The following is a 21232-nucleotide window of genomic DNA, read 5'->3' on the forward strand; positions in this document are numbered from 1 at the left end:
TCTCCCTCCCTCTCTTTCACATTTTTGTATAGGCTCAAGAGTGTATAATCAAATGAAGGAAAGGGAAGATTAGTGGGGCTCAAATAAAAAAAAATGATATTTAATTAGTTTAAGTCATAGGCAACTAAGTGGGATTAAATTAATCTTATTTAATCGTTCCGAAATGAATTTTAATTGGACCTACCATAAAATTTTAAAAATTCTAATTAACACATAAATCAAATCAATTTCTGTATCGGATGCTGATGAGGCCTTCAATTCACAAATCGAACTAAGACACGAGCAGATCTTTCTACGCAAAACAGATATAAACACAAATAATGCAACACACACATGCAAATTAATTCAGAATTCCTTCCTTAATTACTATTAGGCATAATTAATCATGGATTAATGTTAATCATAGGTTGGGGTTGTTAGAGTTTTTCCCCCTTAAAAGAGTTTGGTCATCCAAACTCGAATTACCTTCATTTTGGAGCAACATTGGGTCCAACGGAAACAAATCTGGATATCTCTTCGTCATGTCTTCTTCTATTTCCCATGTAGCATAATTTCCTCCATGATTCTGCCAATCAACTTTTACCAGTGGTATTTTTTTGTTCCTCAATCTTTTGATCCGGCGATTCACAATCTGAATAGGTCTTTCTTCGTAAGTATAATCATCTTTCAAAAGCACATGTGTTGGTTCAATGACATGTAGTAGATCTCTCAAATATTCTCGAAGCATCGACACATGAAATACATTGTGCATATGCTCCATTACCGGAGGTAGGGCTACCCGATACGTTACCGGGTTGATCTTTTCAAGAATTTCATATGGCCCAACATACCTTGGAGCCAACTTGCCCTTAACACCAAACCGTGTTTGACCCTTCATAGGGGTCACTTTTATGAACGCGTGGTCCCCAATTTCATATTCTCTATCCCTTCTTCGGACATCAGCATAACTCTTTTGCCGACTCTGTGTAGTTTTCAAACGCTGTTAGATCAGTTTCACTTTCTCTGTTGTTTCCTGCACAAGTTCCGGTCCCAACAAAGGTCTATCACCTACTTCAGCCCAACATATCGGAGATTTGCATTTCCTTCTATACAAAGCTTCGTAAGGAGCCATTCCAATGCTTGAATGGTAGCTGTTGTTCTATACAAATTCGGCCAATGGCAAATAGGTTTCCCAATGTCCTTGGAAACTAATATGCACATTCTGAGCATATCTTCCAAAGTCTGGTTAGTCCGTTCAGTTTGACCATCTGTCTGTGGATGATAAGCACTACTCAATCTTAGTTCTAACCCCAAAGTCTGTTATAAACTTTGCCAGAATCTCGATACGGACTTTGAATCTCTGTCAGATACAATAGATACTGGCACTCCATGCAATCTCACAATCTCATTCATATAAATATTGGCCAATTTGTCCACATTGTAAATAGTTTTGACAGGTAGAAAATGGGTAGATTTAGTCAAATGATTAACTATAACCCAGATAAAATCCATACCTCGAATAGAGCAAGGCAATCCCACAATGAAGTCCATGGTAATGTGTTCCTATTTCCATTCCGATATTGGAAGCGGCTGTAACAAACCAACGGGTCACTAATGTTTGGCTTTAACTTGTTGGTAATATAAGCATCTAGCCACAAAGTCTGCAATACTCCTTTTTCATTCCTGGCCACTAGAAATTCTGCCTCAAATCCTGATACATCTTTGTATTCCCTGGATGCATAGCAAATTTGGTGCCGTGAGCTTCAGACATAACACGTTTTCTCAAATCAGAGGAGTCTGGTACACAGAGTCTATTCTGAAACTTCAACACATTATTCTCAAACACAAATCCCGGCCTCGATTTTGAGTCAAATTCTTCCACAATCTTTTTCAAGTGCTCATCTTTAAGTTGTTTCTATTTGATTTCTTCAATGATTGTAGGTTGAGCGGAAATGACAGCTAAAATCCCACATTGTTCTCGTAAAACAATTTCAATCTCATTCTTTTCCAGGTCATCTAGCAATTCTTTTTGACTGGACAGCAAACATGATAAATTCCCAATTGATTTTCGGCTCAAGGCATCAGCCACAGTATTAGCTTTACCCAGATGATACAAAATTTGCAAATCATAGTCTTTGATCAGTTCCAACCATCTCCTTTGTCTCATATTTAGTTCTTTCTGAGTAAAGAAATACTTGAGGCTTTGGTGATCCGTATACACTTCACAAGTCGCTCCATACAGATAATGTCGCCAAATCTTTAAGGCAAACACTACAACTGCTAGTTCAAGATCATGCGTTGAGTAATTCTTTTCGTGTGGGTGGAGTTAACGAGAAGCGTAAGCAATTACCTTCCCATTCTGCATTAACACACATCCCAACGCTTTGTAGGAAGCATCACTGTAAATCTGAAATCCATCAGTACCATTGGCCAGAGTCAAAATCGGTGCAGTTACTAACCTGGTCTTTAACTCTTGAAAGGCTGACTCTCGTTGTTCATTCCATTCAAATAACACATTTTTCTGAGTTAACTAGGTCAATGGCATGGAAAGTTTCGAGAAGTCTTTCACAAATCTCCTGCAATACCCTGCAAGTCCCAGAAAACTTCTAACTTTTGTCACATTCGTCGGTTTAGGCCAGTCCACAATAGCTTCAATCTTCTGTAGGTCAACAGATATACCATCCTTGTTGATCACATTCCCCGGAAATGCTACACTGTCAAGCCAAAACTCACTTTTGGACAATTTAGCAGATAATTTCTTTTCTCTCAAAGTCTGTAAAGCAATTCTCAAGTGATTTTCATGGTCTTCCCTGCTTTTGGAGTAAATCAAAATATCATCAATAAACACAACAATGAATTCATCTAGAAATGGTTTAAACACCCTGTTCATGAGGTCCATAAAGGCAGCAGGTGCATTAGTCACCCCAAACGGCATTACTAAAAATTCATAATGTCCATATCTAGTTCTGATTGCAATCTTCTCTATGTCTTCTACCTTAACTTTTAACTGATGATACCCAGATCTAAGGTCAATCTTAGAAAACACTTGGGCTCCCTGGAGTTGATCAAACAAATCATCTATTCGGGGTAAAGGGTATTTGTTCTTGATAGTTACTTTGTTCAATTCCCGATAGTCTATACATAACCTCAAAGATCCATCTTTCTTTTTGACAAACAGGACTGGGGCACCCCAAGGTGAAGTGCTCGGGCAAATGAATTTCCTGTTTAACAGTTCCTGAAGTTGTGTTTTTAATTCTTTCAATTCTGAGGTTGACATTCTGTAGGGGGTCTGGGAAATAGGTTGTGTTCCCAGAATTACCTCAATAGTGAATTCAATTTCCCTATCAACTAAGTTCCCAGGCAAGTCGTTTGGAAATACGTCGGGAAATTCACAAGCAACAGGAACAGTTCCCACATTAGCATTATCAGATGGTGCAATCAGTACACAACACAAGTAAACCCTACATCCCTTCCTAAGTTGTCACGCCCCAAATTTTATTACTCGGATAATATTACCAAAGCCTGTAATTTAGGTCCATTTTTTTTTCTTTTACAAATATCCATTACACTTGTGTAATAGAAAAACAATGATACATGTACTCTCTTCTATCAATGAATACAATACTAACAATGATACATGCCAATCTCCTACTGAGATGTTACAAATAAATATAATACAGTTACAAGATCCATCATATCTACAATAAAATTACATATAAACGACACTTGTACTTCTTATCTCTTCAATCACAGATTCCACACTTTCTTCCTGTAAAAAGATAAAAACAACAGGGGTGAGCACTAATGCCCAGTAGGAGTCTCATAGTTCTAAGTGAATAGCCAACACACAAATAGAAATGATCATGCATGCAGGGTGATACCATATAGTATGGTGGCATTTTAAAATTTCGAAATATCATAACTAAATTACATTTTCCTCAAAACTATTTAAATACTTTTAAGAAAACCTTCAACCATTAAAATCATCCGTTAACTTTGGAAACTATAGTTCCTTGTGAAACAAACTTATTCAAGAAACAATATCATTTAAAAGTTATTAACCAATTCCCAAACTATTTCTTATTCCATTCCCATTTTTAATATTTCTCTTTTTCTTTCATTCTTTCATTCTTCCATTCTTCCATTCTACTCATTATATTTATTTAGAACTCCATAAATTCAAGTTCAAGTTCCCTTTTTTAATTTATTAACCATTCTTCTATGCCCAAGTCACTCCGTTATTTACACTCTCAAAATTTCAATTCAAGATGATACAAGATTAATAGACCCCCTTTCAATTCAGTCTTTCATTTAGTTATAGAACAATGCTCATAAGTTATTTTTATTGTCATCACTAATTCATTAAGTTCAACACCACCAATCCATAATCCCTTACTCATTTCTGGTTTCCATACATTACAACCATGCCTATATACATTTTCTCTTTATATCAATACACACATCAATTTACAATTTCATAGATTCATCACAAGTCACAAATAGCATCATCAACTTAACATATATATCAACACAATCCACCTTTTGCCGACTTACTACGGCGGGATAGCGGGCATCAAATTCATAACACTTTTCACCTTTCGCCGGCTATTATATGGCGGGAAGTGAACTCCCAAAGAAAACCTTTTTCTCAAAGCCATTTTCTTCCAAAAACCATGTTTTTCCAAAACCATTTTTCAACTTTTGAAAACCATCCCCACATTTGCCGGCTACTATACAGCGAGATGTGGGCACCCAAAACATTTTCGAAAACCATCCGTTTTTCCACTTTTGCCGGCTACAATATGGCAGGACTGTGTGGACACCCAAAAAATCATTTTTCCACTTTCGCCGGCTACTATACGGCGGGACTATGTGGACACCCAAAAACACTTTTCCCATATTCATCCAGCGATAAGCCTAGACAGGGCAATTAGACACCTTTAATCCAAAATCACCCCCACATTTGCCGGCTACTATACGGCGGGAAGTGGGCCCCCAAAAACCTTTTTCTTTAATTTTCAAAACCATCCCCACATTTACCGGCTATTATACGGACGATCGTGGGCACTGAAAAACCATTTTTCAACTCAACCCAAACTCAACATAACACAACACGACTCAACTCAAACTCAAACTCAACGCGACCCGACACAACTCAATTCAACACAATTCAATTAGATGCAAATACGATTCAACATAATCCAACACAATTCGATTCCACATCATTCAATACAATTCAATCCAATCCAATACAACCAACACTATTCAAAAAAAATCAATTTAACACCACTAAATATAATTCAACATAATCCAAGTTAAATTCTTAAAGCTCATTTCAACATTCCATAGCCAAGTTTACATCATCCACATCATCAACAAATCTTTTTCCCCCAATTTCCTTTCTCATTATAACATGGTTTACAATGCTCATAACAAAGTTCATTCGCAAATTTTAAACATAATTTTCAAACATTTTCAAATTCCAATTAAACTTGTACATATATAATTCAACCTACCAATTTCATGATTCTACTTTCAATTTGGGCCAAATCATTGATTATCATCATGAATCAACCTAGGGTTTCAAGAAAATCTAGAAATTTCAAAAAAAAATTCAAACTTCTCAAGCCATTACTCTTTATTCCAATTTTCCCATTGATTATACAACTAGGGTTGATCATCCACCATTTTAACCCATCAATTGAACCCCCCCAACATCTCAAACCCTAAAGCCCCAAATCTCATGATTTACTCTATATGCTCAAAAATTTAGGTTTTGTATGTATATAATCAAAATACCACAAATCTATCTATTTATGGAAGTATTGAGGAAGAACAAGGACCCCTACCTCAAGAATCAAGCAAGGGAGCGAAGCTTTGAGAAGAATCCTCCACAAATCCGAGCTTCAATCAGTTGAAAATGTTGATCTTCTCTTGTTCTCCATTCTTGATGCAAGATCCATGGTGGATTTGTTGGTAAAAGTGGAGGAAATCAAGGTTTTTAGGACTAGGTTTTCGGACCTAGAATGAGAGGAAAGAAGAGGGGAAAAGAAAATTTAAGAAATGATCTAAAAATCACGTTTTTAAGCTGCTGAACTCGCGCAGTCCACTCGAGTGTATCTTTTCTCGCTCGAGCGTACCTGCTTCTCGCTCGAGCGTACCTGCTTCCAGCACAGATTTCAAAACTTCAAATAGGCATAACTCTCTCATCTGGACTCTGTTTTAGGTCGTTCTTGTGTCCAAATTGAAGCCTTGGAAACAAGATCTCCAATGATTCCGACCTCACACCCAAATTCAAAGTGTGGAAAAAGAAAAGGGCAAAAGAGTGACGGTTGATCGTAGGCAAATTATTCGAATTAAAGTTTTTGGTCCAGTCTTACTCTACCATCCTGTTACCACCTCAATTGATGCCCCAAAATAAAAATAAGGAGGTTCCAAATATACTAATAAAATGTCAAAATTGAACCCACGTGCCTCAGAAATTCAAACTCAACTAGGCGACCCGCTCAAGCGCCCAACCTTGCGCTCAAGCGCGCAGACCAACAAAGCCGTCCGCTCGAGCGACCACTTCTACGCTCGAGCGGGAATTTACAACTCTTAGAATCTCAGGCAGCCTGCAAAAATACTGGGAGCCTCACAAGTTTGCTCGAGCATCAACTCCCCCGCTCGAGTGGAGAGAAAAATTATGCATCATTACATAAGTAATTTAACAGCTTTCATGGCCGAAATCAAATATGGGGAAGAAACTACCCCATTTCCAGTAAATATAAATTCACGCATACCCGGTGGTCTAAATACAATAGATTTACTCGCGCAGTCAATAGTAGCACAGTATTTAGTCAACCAATCCATACCCAGAATGCAATCAAAATGATTAATGTTCAAAGACAATAAATCAATATACAATGTCATATCACCAACCATAATATCACATGCTGGATAAATATAAGCACATACCATAGAACCCCCAGATGGTGTAGATACAGATAATGCATATGTCATGGGTTCTAGTGGTCTAGTTAAATGGTTTATGGCAGACAGACAAAGCAGACTAATCAAATGGTTTACGGCACGCGACCTACATGAACACATAACAAGCACACACACCTGAACACACGTTTGAAATGCACATAACTTATTTAATTGTTCTTAGTGTGTTTCTAGCTTTTAACCTCATTATGGAGTCTTAATCATGGCCTAGGAATGCCTAGGATAGAATGAGGATGCAAAAATGCACTTGAAAATATTTTCCAAAACTTGCTGAAAACAGGGTCCACGCTCGAGCGTGGCTTTCCTCGCTCGAGTGGACATGTGAAATGCGAAGCTCTGCTCGAGCGCCACGTTCCTCGCTCGAGTGGACTGTAATCTTCGAAAAAGTATTGGATGCATGATTTTCACGCTCGACGAACGCTCGACCTCCGCTCAGGAGTGAGACTCAGACCTTCGCACGAGCGTAACTTCCCTCGCTCGAGCGGACTGTAAAACATATGAACTTCTGGGTACATGCATTTCATGCTCGAGCATGACTCACGTCGCTCGAGTAGAAGTGCACGTACTCAAAGTGCTCGCTCGAGCGTGAACTCCCCCGCTCAAGCGTGGATCAAATTTCTGGAATTTCTAGATTTGATCTTCAAGTTCAAACTCAAACATTAAAACATCAAACTTCATTTTTCTGAGCCAAAACTTGAGAAAACACTTAGAAACTCATAAAACAACATGTTTAAAGGATTATTTCAAGAAATCATGGCCCAAAGACATGTCAATTGTACAAAATTTCAACTTAAACTTTATGAATGTTCAAGAACATAACATGCATGAACTCTCTTGTACTTACTCACTTCAAAACATGATCAAATGCTACCAAACAACATAAAACTTGATATCTACCCACAATCAAAGTGAATTCAAGACATGCATGAGGGAATTCTTGCAAATCAACTTCAAAATGTTATGAAACATGCATGCATACATGATATGATCTACGTTCTTTCATTCTTTTTGCTCATCCTAAATTACTCAACTTAATCCTCATGAATTCATGTTTTAACATCACAGTTATATAATCTAAGTGTTGAATTCATACCTCAACCTTTGAGGTATGATCTAAATGATGAGTACACTAAGGTTCCAAGCTAAATCTTCCCAATTTTAACAATTCTAGCATAACCCTTGGGTGAGCTCCAATTTCTTCTCTCCTTTCCTCTCTCTCACGTTTTTGTATAGGCTCAAGAGTGTATAATCAAATGAAGGAAAGGGAAGATGAGTGGGGCTCTAATAAAAAAAATGGTATTTAATTAGTTTAAGTCATAGGCAACTAAGTGGGATTAAATTAATCTTATTTAATCGTTCCGAAATGAATTTTAATTGGACCTACCATAAAATTCTAAAAATTCTAATTAACACATAAATCAAATCAATTTCTGTATCGAATGCCGATGAGGCCTTCAATTCACAAATCAAACTAAGACACAAGCAGATCTTCCTACGCAAAACAGATATAAACACAGATAATGAAACACACACATGCAAATTAATTCAGAATTCCTTCCTTAATTACTGTTAGACATAATTAATCATGGATTAATGTTAATCATACGTCGGGATTGTTACACTGACAGTATTCATGGTTACATGTAGTATTTCACAATCACAATTAGAATCATGGTCGTAAATGTGGGTGCGTAATTACTTCAAAATTTCAGAGTTTTGTGACAGTAAATTTCGTTATAATGTATATTAGAATTTGCGGGGAGAATATTACATGTTTGAACTGTGAATGTGCAATGAATATTTAGGACACAAACGACATGCAGTGTCACACCACGTTTGTGTTCGTAGTAGTTTTCGTTAACTAGCTTCATATAGCACATTTTCGTTTATTTTTGGGTTCAGATTATTGCATTAATTGGCATGTCTGACATTATTCATGGTTACGCCGAGTACTTCACAGTCACATTTGGAATAATGGTCGTACATGTGGGTGCGAAATTACTTCTAAATTTCTGAGTTGTGTGACAGTAAATTTCGTGACAATGTTTATTGGATTTCGCACCAAGAATATTACATGTTTGAACTATGAATGTGCAATGAATATTTAGGATACAACAGGACATGCACAAAGTGGCATACCACGTTTGTGTCCATAAGAGTTTTCGTTGACAAGCTTTACGTAGCAAATTTTCGTTTATTCGTGGGGTTCAGATTAATGCATTAATTGGCATGTCTGACATTATTCATGGTTACGTCAAGTACTTCACAGTCACATTTGGAATCAAGGTCGTGCTTGTGGGTGCGAAATTACTTCTAAAGTTATGAGTTGTATGACGGTAAATTTCGTTATAATGGCTATTGGAATTTGCGGGGAGAATATTACATGTTTGAACTATGAATGTGCAATGAATATTTAGGACACAATAGGACATGCACATAGTTCCACATCAAGTTTGTGTTTGTAGTAGTTTTGGTTGACTAGCTACACGTAGTACATTTTTTATTATATTTAGGTTCAGATTAATGCATTAATTGGCATGTGTCACACTAGTCACGGTTACGTCAAGTACTTCTCAGTGGCATTTGAAACCGTGGCCGTGAATGTGGCCGCGTAATTACGTTTAAATTTCTGAATTGTGTGACGATAAATTCCGTTATAATGTCTATTAGAATTCACATGAAGATTATTACATGTTTAAATTGTGAATGTGCAACTGAATATTTAGGACAGAATAAGACATGCAGAAAGTGTAACATGCATATGTCCTTCAAATGTTGTAACATTCGTGTTCGCGGTGTGTTACATGGTAATTGACTCATTTCATAGTATGGCTATTATTGTGACAGTAGTTGATGAAATGGCATGCGCCACGGTATGGTAGATGTTGTGTTTTGGGTTGAAGACATTAACCCCAATGTTTGTTATTTTTTTAATTTGATGTAATTAAGCAACGGTGTATACTGAAAAAGTCATGTCAAACAAACACGAGTGAAGCGTAATGGAATGTGAAAATATTGTAATTAATTTTAACATTATTTTAAACACAGTTGTTGAAACGTACGTAGAGAATTATTTCGTCCTTACATGTTTTAATGAGATCCAATTCCAGTGTCAATGTACAGTGAGTGTATGTGATGAGGTTTAATTTCAATACATGTACAACCACATGTTATCAGACCACATTTTAATATTCACGACTATACTAAAAAAGTCATGTCAAACAAACACGAGTGAAGCGTAATGGAATGTGAAAATGTTGTAATTAATTTTAACATTATTTTAAACACAGTTGTTGAAACGTACGTTAGAGAATTATTTCGTCCTCACATGTTTTAATGAGATCCAATTCCAGTGTCAATGTACAGTGAGTGTATGTGATGAGGTTTGATTTCAATACATGTACAACCACATGTTATCAGACCATATTTTAATATTCACGACGAACATACTAACATGTAATGTTACATATTGCTATTTAATTACATATTCACATAAGTTTTTAGTGGGATCTTGTTTGTATACGAAATGTGAAATATTTGTGGCATTTTTTCCAGGAGGAACAATTAAAGGTACACCACAAAAAGGCTGCAAGGCGAAAGTGAGCAGCTGTGAAGGGACTACAACTGGTAAAAGACGACGGTGTCAAACTCCGTCACAGAATGTGGATGCAGTAGGGCGAAGCAGTGTCTGAAAAGGAAAGAAACTAAAATATGAGCCTCAACAACGACTGAACAAACAACCAAGATTTTGCTACCATTCCAACATTACTGGAATTGTGAAGCTGGTGGCAATGTCAAATCTGAAAAATAAGCATTTGCATCATCTTCAGAAAACATCGTTCTAGTTGCTATTGGATGCGATGCGAAAAACCGATCTAAACCAACATGAATTCCAAAAATGCGATGACATTGTAATGAGGATCATTCAGACATATGTTCCAGAAAAGACTGCTTTCATGATTGGTGGTAAACACATTGAGTTGACGAGTATCGATATGCAACTAATATTTGAAATTCATGGTGGTAAGAAGAGTTTAGATGTGTCACATGGGCCAAGACTTCCGACTGACTTCATCCAATGAAGGTGTCCCAACATAGCACGCATAAACTTGAAGACCATTAAGGAACTATTAATGGATGCATTACTCGGGAACACTAGGCAGGACCACCAGGATATAGCAAAGTTACTGTGTTTTTACTTGTGTGGGAAATTATTCTTTGCCACTTCGGGCGAGACCGTAGGATGGGGGTTCGTCCGAGTTGTAGAGGATCTAGAGAACATGAAAGCATATGATTGGGTTGGAGCAATCTGTGCAACTTTGATAGAGTCAATTAAGGGATTTTACTCTAAGCGTAAGAAAGTTACTGGATGTGTAACTGCCTCCTTATAAGTGGTCTATTTTTTTGTTTTTCCCGCATTATAATTTTGATTTTGTTTGGTAGCTTTGGTACGTGTATTTGTTTTGAATAATTTTGACAGCTAATGTTTTTAACCCATGGTCACACAGTTTTGGATATGTGAGCACCCCAACTTGATACAAGCAGATTGTGTAGATGGATTTCCGAGGTTTATGAAATGGAATATCAACAAGTTGGTCACAAAGATAAGAGCAGTGGATATCGATCAGCCGCATGATGTTGAAGTATGATTTTGTGTACCATTAGAGTAAATATTAGATGAGGCAATTACTATTTTTGATTTTAAATTTTGTAAATTGTTTACAGGTTATGGTAGGAGAGCTGCACATGAGTCATTCTGAACGGAGCTTCACAAAAACGAAAGACGTTACAAAAATTGAAGCGAATGCCGAATGTTCGTATCGCAGTGGGGTTGGTAGGAACATGGGGTCGACAACTGGGACAATTGTAGATGGCAGCATTTTGGATTCAATTAATGGTATTAGTGTCCATGGACTGGAAAACATAAAGCAAAATGTATGAAATGAAAGAGATGTTAACAGAGGTGGTACTGAGAGTAATGATCATTGTGCTCAGTGTGCGTCTACGTCTGAAGAATACCAGAGAGCACTAGTTAAAATTGGTGTGCTTGAGATAGAAGTCCAATGTAAATCTGATGTCCTATTTGCATTAGAGACACAACTGGCAACAATGAGGGCATCGTACGAAGAAAAATGCAAAAAGTTAGCACATGAAATCACAGTGACCAATAACCAGAAGAAATGTGACATTGAAAGGATGAAGCAGCTAGTGGATGAGCTTAATGAAAAAAACACGAAGCTTGTGGAACAGTTGGAGGAGTACGCAGTGCATGAATACACCCAACCAGCTGCTGGTGTACTGGAGATGAAAAAAAGTAATGAGGAAATGTACCACTGTAAGGCAAACGTACTTGCCATTATACCATTGTCGACGTCGTCTCCATCTGATGTAAATGAGAAGACAGAGTTACAAGGGGTGGATACTCATGTGACCCCGATCAACGACATTGGGCATGTGGCATGTGATGTGGATTTAATGGCCGGTATTGATCAAAACACTGGAACAACTGCGTTGCAGAACTAACTTGTGAGAAACATTAAAAAAAAAATAGGAAGGAGCATAAACTGCCAGAGTATGAATATCCATTGGTTTTGGGGAGGTTGATGAAACCATCTGATGGTGGTGTGGTCAATGGGGGTGAGTGTGCCAATAAACAAAAAATGGAAGATGAGATCATTAAGGTTGATAACATTGCAGACCCAGATAAGACATTTTCTCGATTCGACTTGACTAATCGTTTACCGAGCTGGAAGTTGTTATCAACGCAAGAGAAAGACAAGCTTAAAGAAACATACAAGAAAGGGAGTGACAGGTAGGTTTCGCAACTTACTCTTACCGTTTTGCATTTGTACTTGAATTTAGTGTTCAAAAAATCTCTTGTTTAACTAGTAGTGCGCAAGTCTGGACTGGGCAAAATGGTTCCAATTCTGTGTCTTTCAATGACATACAGGCGATCGTTAAAGGGCTGACATTACGAGGCAATGTAAGTATGGTATTCCTAATTATTCGTCAAACTTCTGAAGTTTTTTCAAATAGAATGCAATTTACGTACATGTATACAAGAGAATCAAAATAAAAAATGTTTTTTTTTTCTGCACGTAGGTGATTAATGCATACGCGGAAATGTTGATGTACAAGCAGCAGATCAAGGCACCTAAATCCACGGATGAAGAAAAATCATAAATTTTCAGCATATTATGTTTGGTAAGACGTGCAATTGATGAATTGAATGTAGTCATTTTTAGTTTGTGCTTTTCAATTCCCAAAATGAATGTGTGCAGCCTATGATAAGAGATGTGGCTGAAGATGTACGTGACAGGTACTTGGCCATGCATGCCCCGCATGCCCTGAAGGCCAGATATATTCAATTTCCAATACACTTAGATAACCATTGGACACTAATGGTTTATGATACTGAGGAGGGGTTTTGGATGCATTACAATTCAATGAAACTAAGACGTGGGAGGGAAGACAAACATTACTGGGAAGCGTGGTTGCTGGTCAGTTGTAACAACCCTCACCACTGCTTACCGATTGATTACTGATTACCGTTAAACTAAGACTGATTATGATAAGTAATTGAATCGACTAAAATACTGAACTGACTGACTGAAATTTGGAACTGAATTGATTGAGTACATCTGTTTAATTGTATGTCTATCTGTTGCCTGTTTGATTATCTGTTTGTGTATTTATGTTTAAACTGCAAATTGAAGGCCTTATCGGCGGTCGAATCTGAAATTAATTCATGTTCTATGATCCTTAGAATTTATGCGATTTTATAGCATATTTATCTGAAATGTGATTTAGTATGATTAAATTAGATTAAAATAAGCTAAATTGCATGAGTTGGTTTATTCACCATTTTGCCACCACTAGTGGGCCACTAGCTTAGCACTTTTGAGACTATTTTCTTTGTATCAAAACACATTTCATCAGCCTTTTTGTTGAGCTCAACCGAACTAGAGAGAGAGAGTTAGGAGAGAGTGTGATTTCATCTCTAATTGGCTTGGAAACTTGGTAGAAGTGAAGGAATTGAAGAGTAATTTGCAAACTTGAGCTTATATTCTCATAATTGAAGACATAAGGTAGAGCTCTTACCTTCTTAGTCATGAATTGAAGTATTTCTTGCATGATTTAGAGGATTGTTGAAGATTGGAGCCAAGATATGGCTTATAATGTTGATTTGAAGCTCATTTCATGCACGCATGTTTACATCCTTGAGTTTTGATGTTGTTCTTCATGAAAGTGTACATGCATGTTCATATTTTTACAATGGACCATGATTTCACCTTGTTTTGAAAAGAATCGGCTCATTAGAGCATGTATTGAAGTTTTGAATTGATTTAAACTCATGCATGTTTGCATGTTCATCATGCTCATGAAAATTGGTTTGAAATTGAGTGTTTGAAACACCCTTGGGCTTTGATTTTACAATTGAGCTTTGGAATCATGTTAAATTATGAGTTTTGGAATGTTTTCTGGAAAATTGGCCCAAGAGGATCGGAATTTGTGCATTTGAACTTGGTTTTGAGCTTGGAAGTTCAAATCTGGAAATTCCAGATTTTGAACTCCCGCTCGAGCGGGGAAAGTGGCGCTCGAGCGGGAAATTCGTGCTCCCAGTACTTCGCACTGTTTTGACGTCCGCTCGAGCGGAATAATTGACGCTCGAGCGGGACCTTGTGCATTACGCTCGAGCGGCTATCGAGCGCCCATCGAGCGTGATTTTCACCTATCCAGTACTTTTGCCCTGTTTTGCAGAACGCTCGAGCGGGAAAGTATACGCTCGAGCGGATACCTTTGTCTTCATGTCCGCTCGAGCGGGGGAAACCTACGCTCGAGCGGGACCTCTGTTTTCTGAAAAATATTTTAAAGTGCATCTTTGCATCCTCATTTCATCCTAGGCATTCTTAGGCCTAGTTTAAGGCATCTTAATGAGGATATAGATGTAGAACACACCGAGACAAATTAGGGATTAAGTTATTATTTTTCCCAACTGTGTAGCTTAGTGTGTGTTCGTCCTGTAAACTGTGTAGGGTTGGCGACTGGAGACGCGCTCTAGCTTAACTGTAGCCTAGAACTCTGTGAGTAACAACTGTGTAAAGATATGTTCAAAGATGAATATTTTCTGACTGTTAACCGAACTGCTTTCTGAACTGTTACTGTTAACTACATGAATGTATGTCCTCTGTTCTGAACTGTATTGTGGCATCTTTAGCAACTACTGTTACTGTTACTGCTACTGTTACAGAGATCTCTGTCGGTTCCCATGTGGAACCACTATTGTTTACTGTTATGATGGCCATCATTGACTGCCCGATCTTTTAAGATCTACTGTTTACTGTACTGCTATGCTAATGAATGTACCACATATGACTGTTACGACTGAACGATTGAAATACTGTTTTAATGAACTATTTTCATTACTGTAAGGACATTCATTCTTAACCTCTTTACGCATTATGTTATTCACTGGGCTTTAGCTCACTGTTTATATATATATGTAGGTGTACAGGCACCAGACTGGAGCTAGGATCGTGGGTCAGACTCCCTTTTTGTCAAGCCAACCACTGTGCCTCACTGCGAGGTTCCGAGCCTGTCAAGCTATGGCTTAGGGGTGTTTTAATTTCCCCCGTCTGTCTCTGTATCTGTTTTGTAATAACTGTATAGACTGATAGCACTGTACTGTACTGTACTGTCTAACAGGGATTAGGTCCCTGTTCAGATCGACTGTAAATATTGTACATATTGTTCTGTATTATTCATGTCTATACGTATGAAAAATCTTTTTGCATACAGACTCACAACTCATTGGATATTGTGTACTTACTGTTTTGGCTTCCGCCATGCCCCTGTACTCTGTATTATTGTCTGACTGTTAAGCAGGCCTTTGGTAATCTCGGATTACTGGCCGGTTACGGTGCTAAACCCATAGGGGCGGGTTTGGGTCGTGACAGAGTGGTATCAGAGCGATACTTAACCACGAGTTATACCACACACACGTGTCCAAATGAGCTATAGGATGTCCTAGAAAAGTAATTAGGGCATCACATGAGCATGAAAAGTGTGTGTGGACATGACATGTATATGTGTTAATGTGTTGAAATATATAATTGCTTGTGTTTAAATGTTTAAAGTATGCAACTTCCTATGTTTATTATTATAATGTTGCATATAGTGAAATGGATAATGCAAGCACTACTAATGAAACTGAATTCCCTGAGGCAAGAATGGCGAGGTTGGAGAGAATGGTGGAACTATTAACTGCAAGACTAGAACAACAACAAAACCAACAGCCCCCACCTCCTCCTCCGGTACAGCCGGAACCGAATGTTAATGATGGAGATATAATTGCTCTCACCCAGAAGTTCAGCAAAATGAAACCGCCATCCTTTCAGGGAGGCCTTGAGCCGCTAAAGGCTGAAGCTTGGGTTCTTGAGACAGAGAAACTGTTTGAGGTCTTTCTGTGTTCTGAAGCACACAAAGTGCTATTGACCACCTTTACACTACAAGAAGAGGCCAAAAGGTGGTAGATGTTAGTCCGCGACACCAACACTGTTATGACTTGGGCTCAATTCAAGGAGTCCTTCTTTGAAAAGTATTTCCCTCAGTGTGTTAGGGACAGAAAAGTGACTGAATTTTAACAGCTGAGACAAGGCACTATGTTGGTGGCAGAATATGAGACAAAATTTACTGAACTTGCCCGTTATGTACCGCACATGGTTGATACTGATTACAAGAAGGCCAGGAAGTTTGAAGGCGGCCTTAATGTTACAATATTGGACAGAATAAATGTTTTAAAACTACCGAACTATGTGAATGTTCTTGACCGAGCATTAATGGCTGAGTCGAACATTGAAGCACTGAAACAAACTGAAACACCAGCGTCTGAATGGCGTGGTAAAAGGCAGGGTTTTAAGTTCAAGAAAGGCAAAAATAACCCATTGAACAAGAAACAAAATATAGGGTCAACGACTACTTCTAGTCAAGGGAACCGGTCTATACCACCCTGTTCTGAATGTGGTAAGAACCATAAGGGAGTTTGTTATAAAATATCTGGAGCTTGTTACATGTGTGGCAAGGTGGGCCACATGGTTAAAGACTGCCCCTCTGCTCCGTAGGCCAATAGTAAAGCTGCACCTAGCGCAGTAGCATCGACTGCTACACCAAAGCCTAACCCCAAAGCTACCGGGAAAGAGCCCATGAGGCAAGGCCGAGTGTTCGCACTAGTACCGGGAGACGTGCAGAATACCAAGACCGTTGTGTCAGGTATTCTCTCTATTTGTACTCAAAATGCATATGTTTTGATTGATTCGGGGTCTACACATTCATATGTATCGCATGCTTTTTCGCGAAAACTAAATAGACCATTAGAACCCATGAATTATCTGTTAGTTGTATCTTCACCTATCGGGGGATTTGTAACTTGTGCTTATATATACCCTGCATGTGAAATTATTATTGGGGATATGCATCTGTATATTGACTTACTGCCTCTGAACATAAATCATTTTGATGTTATATTGGGGATGGACTGGTTAACGAAATATCATGCTACCATAGACTGTGTGACGAAACAAGTAGTTTTTCGTCCACCAGGTTTACTTGAATTTGTGTTTAATGGGGTTTGAGTAGTACCTCCTCCATATCTGATTTCCTCTATGAAAGCCTTTAAATTGATTAAAAAGGGGTGTAAAAGGTATCTGTGTTCTGTATTGACTATACCTATTGATGATAAAACTGATGTGAACTGTATTCCTATAGTTAGAGAATTCCCAGATGTTTTTCCAGATGATCTGCCAGGGGATTTGATTGACAGGGAGATTGAGTTCACCGTTGATGTGATTTCGAGTACACAGCCAGTGTCTAAAGCTCCTTACAGAATGGCTCCAACTGAACTGAAAGAATTAAAAGTGCAACTGCAAGAACTGTTAGACAAAAGGTTCATCAGGCCTAGCACTTCACCGTGGGGCGCACCTGTTTTGTTTGTGAAAAAGAAAGACGGCTCACTGAGACTCTGCATCGACTACCATGAACTGAACAAGGTAACTGTGAAAAATAAATACCCATTACTACGTATTGATGACTTATTTGATCAGTTACAGGGTGCTCAAGTCTTTTCTAAGGTTGATCTCAGATCCGAATATCATCAGTTGAAAGTTAAACCAAAGGACATTGACAAAACTGCTTTTCGAACGAGGTATGGACATTACGAATTTTTAGTTATGCCTTTCGGAGTTACCAATGCACCTGCTGCATTTATGGACCTCATGAACAGAATCTTTAAACCATTCCTCGATGACTTTATTGTTGTATTCATAGATGACATTCTGATTTATTCCAAGAGTATAGAAGAACATGAACATCATCTGAGACTTGCCCTACAGACCCTAAGAGAACAGAAACTTTTTGCTAAACTGTCTAAATGTGAATTTTGGCTTGATTATGTTATGTTTTTGGGACATGTTATTAGTAAGGATGAAATTTCAGTTCATCTACATAAAGTTGAAGCAGTAGTAAACTGGCCTAGACCAACAAATGTGACAGAAGTCCGAAACTTTTTGGGATTAGCCGGGTACTATAGAAGATTTGTCAAAGATTTCTCCAAAACTGCCTTACCGTTGACTCAATTAACTCAGAAGGGGATATCATTTGACTGGACTGACCAAAGAGAATCAGCTTTCCAAGAGTTGAAAACTCGACTAGTGACTGCACCTGTTCTTACCCTACCTTCAGGTACGGATAGTCTTATCATTTTTAGTGATGCTTCTCATAAGGGTTTGGGGTGTGTTTTAATGCAGAATGGGAAAGTAATTGCCTATGCTTCTCGACAACTGAGACCGCACGAAAAGAACTACCTGACCCATGATCTAGGACTTGCTGCAATAGTATTTGCATTGAAAATCTGGCGTCACTACCTTTATGGGGCTACATGTGAAGTATATACTGACCACAAAAGTTTAAAATATTTCTTCACACAGAAAGAACTGAACATGAGACAGGGGAGATGGCTAGAATTGATTAAGGATTACAACCTACAGATTTTGTACCATCCGGGGAAAGCCAACACCGTTGCCGATGCATTGAGTCGAAAATCGATTGGGAACTTAGCCTGTTTACTCACCGGACAGAAAGAGTTGCTTTGTGACCTTGAAAAATCTGAAATTGAAATTGTTTTGCGAGAACAAGGTGGAACAATAGCTGCTATTTCTGCTCAACCGACACTAATTGAAGAGATTAAAGAGAAACAGCAACAGGATGACTTCTTGAAGAAGATCATCGAAGAACAGGAATCTAAACCGAGACCGGGTTTCAAATTTGAAAATAATGTACTGAAATTTCAGGGAAGACTGTGTGTACCGAATGATACTGAACTGAAAAGAAAAGTTCTGCAAGAGGGCCACAATTCAAAATTGTCTATCCACCTAGGGAATACAAAAATGTATCAAGATTTGAAATTGAATTTCTGGTGGCCGGGAATGAAGAAAGAAATTGCTGATTTTGTATCGAAATGTCTTCATTGCCAACAAGTCAAAGCTGAACATCAACGACCCGCAGGCTTACTGCAACCCTTACCCATACCGGAGTGGAAATAGGAACATATCACTATGGATTTTATTGTGGGATTGCCTCGCTCTAGTAAAGGTATGGACTCAATTTGGGTTATTGTTGATAGGCTGACTAAATCTGCTCACTTTTTACTTGTCAAAACAATTTATAATGCGGACAAATTGGTTATACTCTATATTGATGAGATTGTTAGACTGCATGGAGTGCCTGTGTCCATTGTTTCTGATAGGGACTCGAAGTTTACATCGAGATTTTGGCAAAGCTTACAGACTGCATTGGGTACTGAACTGAGACTGAGTAGTGCCTATCATCCTCAGACCGATGGCCAGTCAGAAAGGACCATCCAGACTCTGGAGGATTTACTAAGAATGTGTGTCCTTGATTTTCAGGAAAACTGGGAAAGCCATTTGCCATTGGCTGAATTCGCCTACAACAACAGTTATCATTCAAGTATTAATATGGCGCCTTTCGAGGCATTGTATGGCAGAAAATATAGATCTCCGATTTGCTGGGCAGAAGTTGGAGATCGGCCTTTTCTTGGGCCCGAGATTGTATATGAAACGACTGAGAAAGTAAAACTGATACAACAGAGACTGAAAACCGCACAGAGCCGACAGAAAAGTTATGGGGATATCAGAAGACGGGATAGAGAATATGAAGTGGGTGATCACGTATTTGTGAAAGGGACACCGATGAAAGGCCAGACTCGTTTTGGAGTCAAAGGCAAGTTAGCGCCGAGATACGTCGGACCATATGAGATTATTGAGAAAATCAATTCGGTGGCATATCAGGTTGCGCTTCCTCCTGAAATGGAGCATATGCATAACGTCTTCCACATTTCTATGTTGAGGGACTACCTCCGGGATCCTTTCCATGTGATAGAGCCTACTCGTGTAGTGCTGAGTGATGACTACACTTATGAGGAACGGCCTATTCAGATTGTAAACAGACGGATCAAAAAGTTGAGGAACAAATAAATCCCGTTAGTGAAAGTTGACTGGCAAAACCATGGTGGCATGTATGTGTAGATACCCCATTTTTGACCAACCTTAAGACTCAGACGTCACCAGTTGAGCGCTCGGTGATATTGCATATTGTGCTCGTCCAGAAGTTTCAGAGTCTCGGCTGCGAGCCTTGCCTCCGGACTTCCGGACTCTTTCGTGTCTTGCCTCGGTTTGCGAACTAGGCTCTGTTTTCTCTGTTTTCTCTTCCTGAAGGGAGGGAGAAGTCTCGTAGATCATCTCTCAGTGGCCGTAGGCTACGATTTGTGGTCGTAGGCCATTTTTCCCGTTTGGAGCCCGGTTTCCTGTTTTTTTTTCGGAGCCGACGGCCGTGTGCCTCAGTTCGGGACCGCTTAACCACCTCCGTTTGCTCCGATATTTGGCATACACCTTATTTCCTCCCTTTTGAGGAACACTGTGGCCCGAGAGACCAACTTCATGGTCGAACGCCACCTCCGGTACTTAACAGCCCATTTTTGGTGTAATACCTTGTTCCGTAGTATGCCAATTGGTCCTTAAATTGAGTATGATTACGTGTTTACCATGATTTTATGTGCCATTATGTGAATATATGTGACCTTGAAGTTTTATCTGTTCACCGTAGGAATATCTGTTCGAATAATTAGCTTTGGAAATTTAATTGAGGGCCTTATCGGCCACAGAACCTGAAATTAATTACGCCATAGTGATTG

General features: G+C 38.6%; 1 protein-coding gene across 1 annotated transcript; it reads right to left on the minus strand.

Annotated features, from left to right (window-relative positions):
• Positions 1-254: 254 nt before the first annotated feature.
• Positions 255-6981, minus strand: LOC145819329 (uncharacterized). The gene is made up of 7 exons (XM_082913310.1): positions 6937-6981; positions 3693-3748; positions 3299-3452; positions 2565-2752; positions 1494-1569; positions 466-961; positions 255-292 (listed from the first exon to the last, which is right to left on the minus strand). The coding sequence occupies exons 1-7, from the start codon at positions 6979-6981 to the stop codon at positions 255-257; spliced, it is 1053 nt and encodes a 350-aa protein (XP_082769436.1).
• Positions 6982-21232: the final 14251 nt, after the last annotated feature.

The sequence above is a fragment of the Camellia sinensis genome, chromosome 2 (assembly GCF_055761805.1).
Source record: "Camellia sinensis isolate YWXY chromosome 2, ASM5576180v1, whole genome shotgun sequence".
Lineage (NCBI taxonomy): Eukaryota > Viridiplantae > Streptophyta > Magnoliopsida > Ericales > Theaceae > Camellia > Camellia sinensis.

What these genes read in the sequence shown, in the direction of transcription:
- LOC145819329 (XM_082913310.1), bottom strand. Translation starts at nt 6,981, where the DNA reads ATGACATATGCATTATCTGTATCTACACCATCTGGGGGTTCTATG. An exon ending in CACCATCTGGGGGTTCTATG is followed by an intron (nt 3,749 to 6,936) that starts GTATGTGCTTAT and finishes ATCTTTTTACAG; the next exon opens with GAAGAAAGTGTGGAATCTGT. An exon ending in ATTGCCTTGCTCTATTCGAG is followed by an intron (nt 962 to 1,493) that starts GTATGGATTTTA and finishes AAAACTACACAG; the next exon opens with AGTCGGCAAAAGAGTTATGC.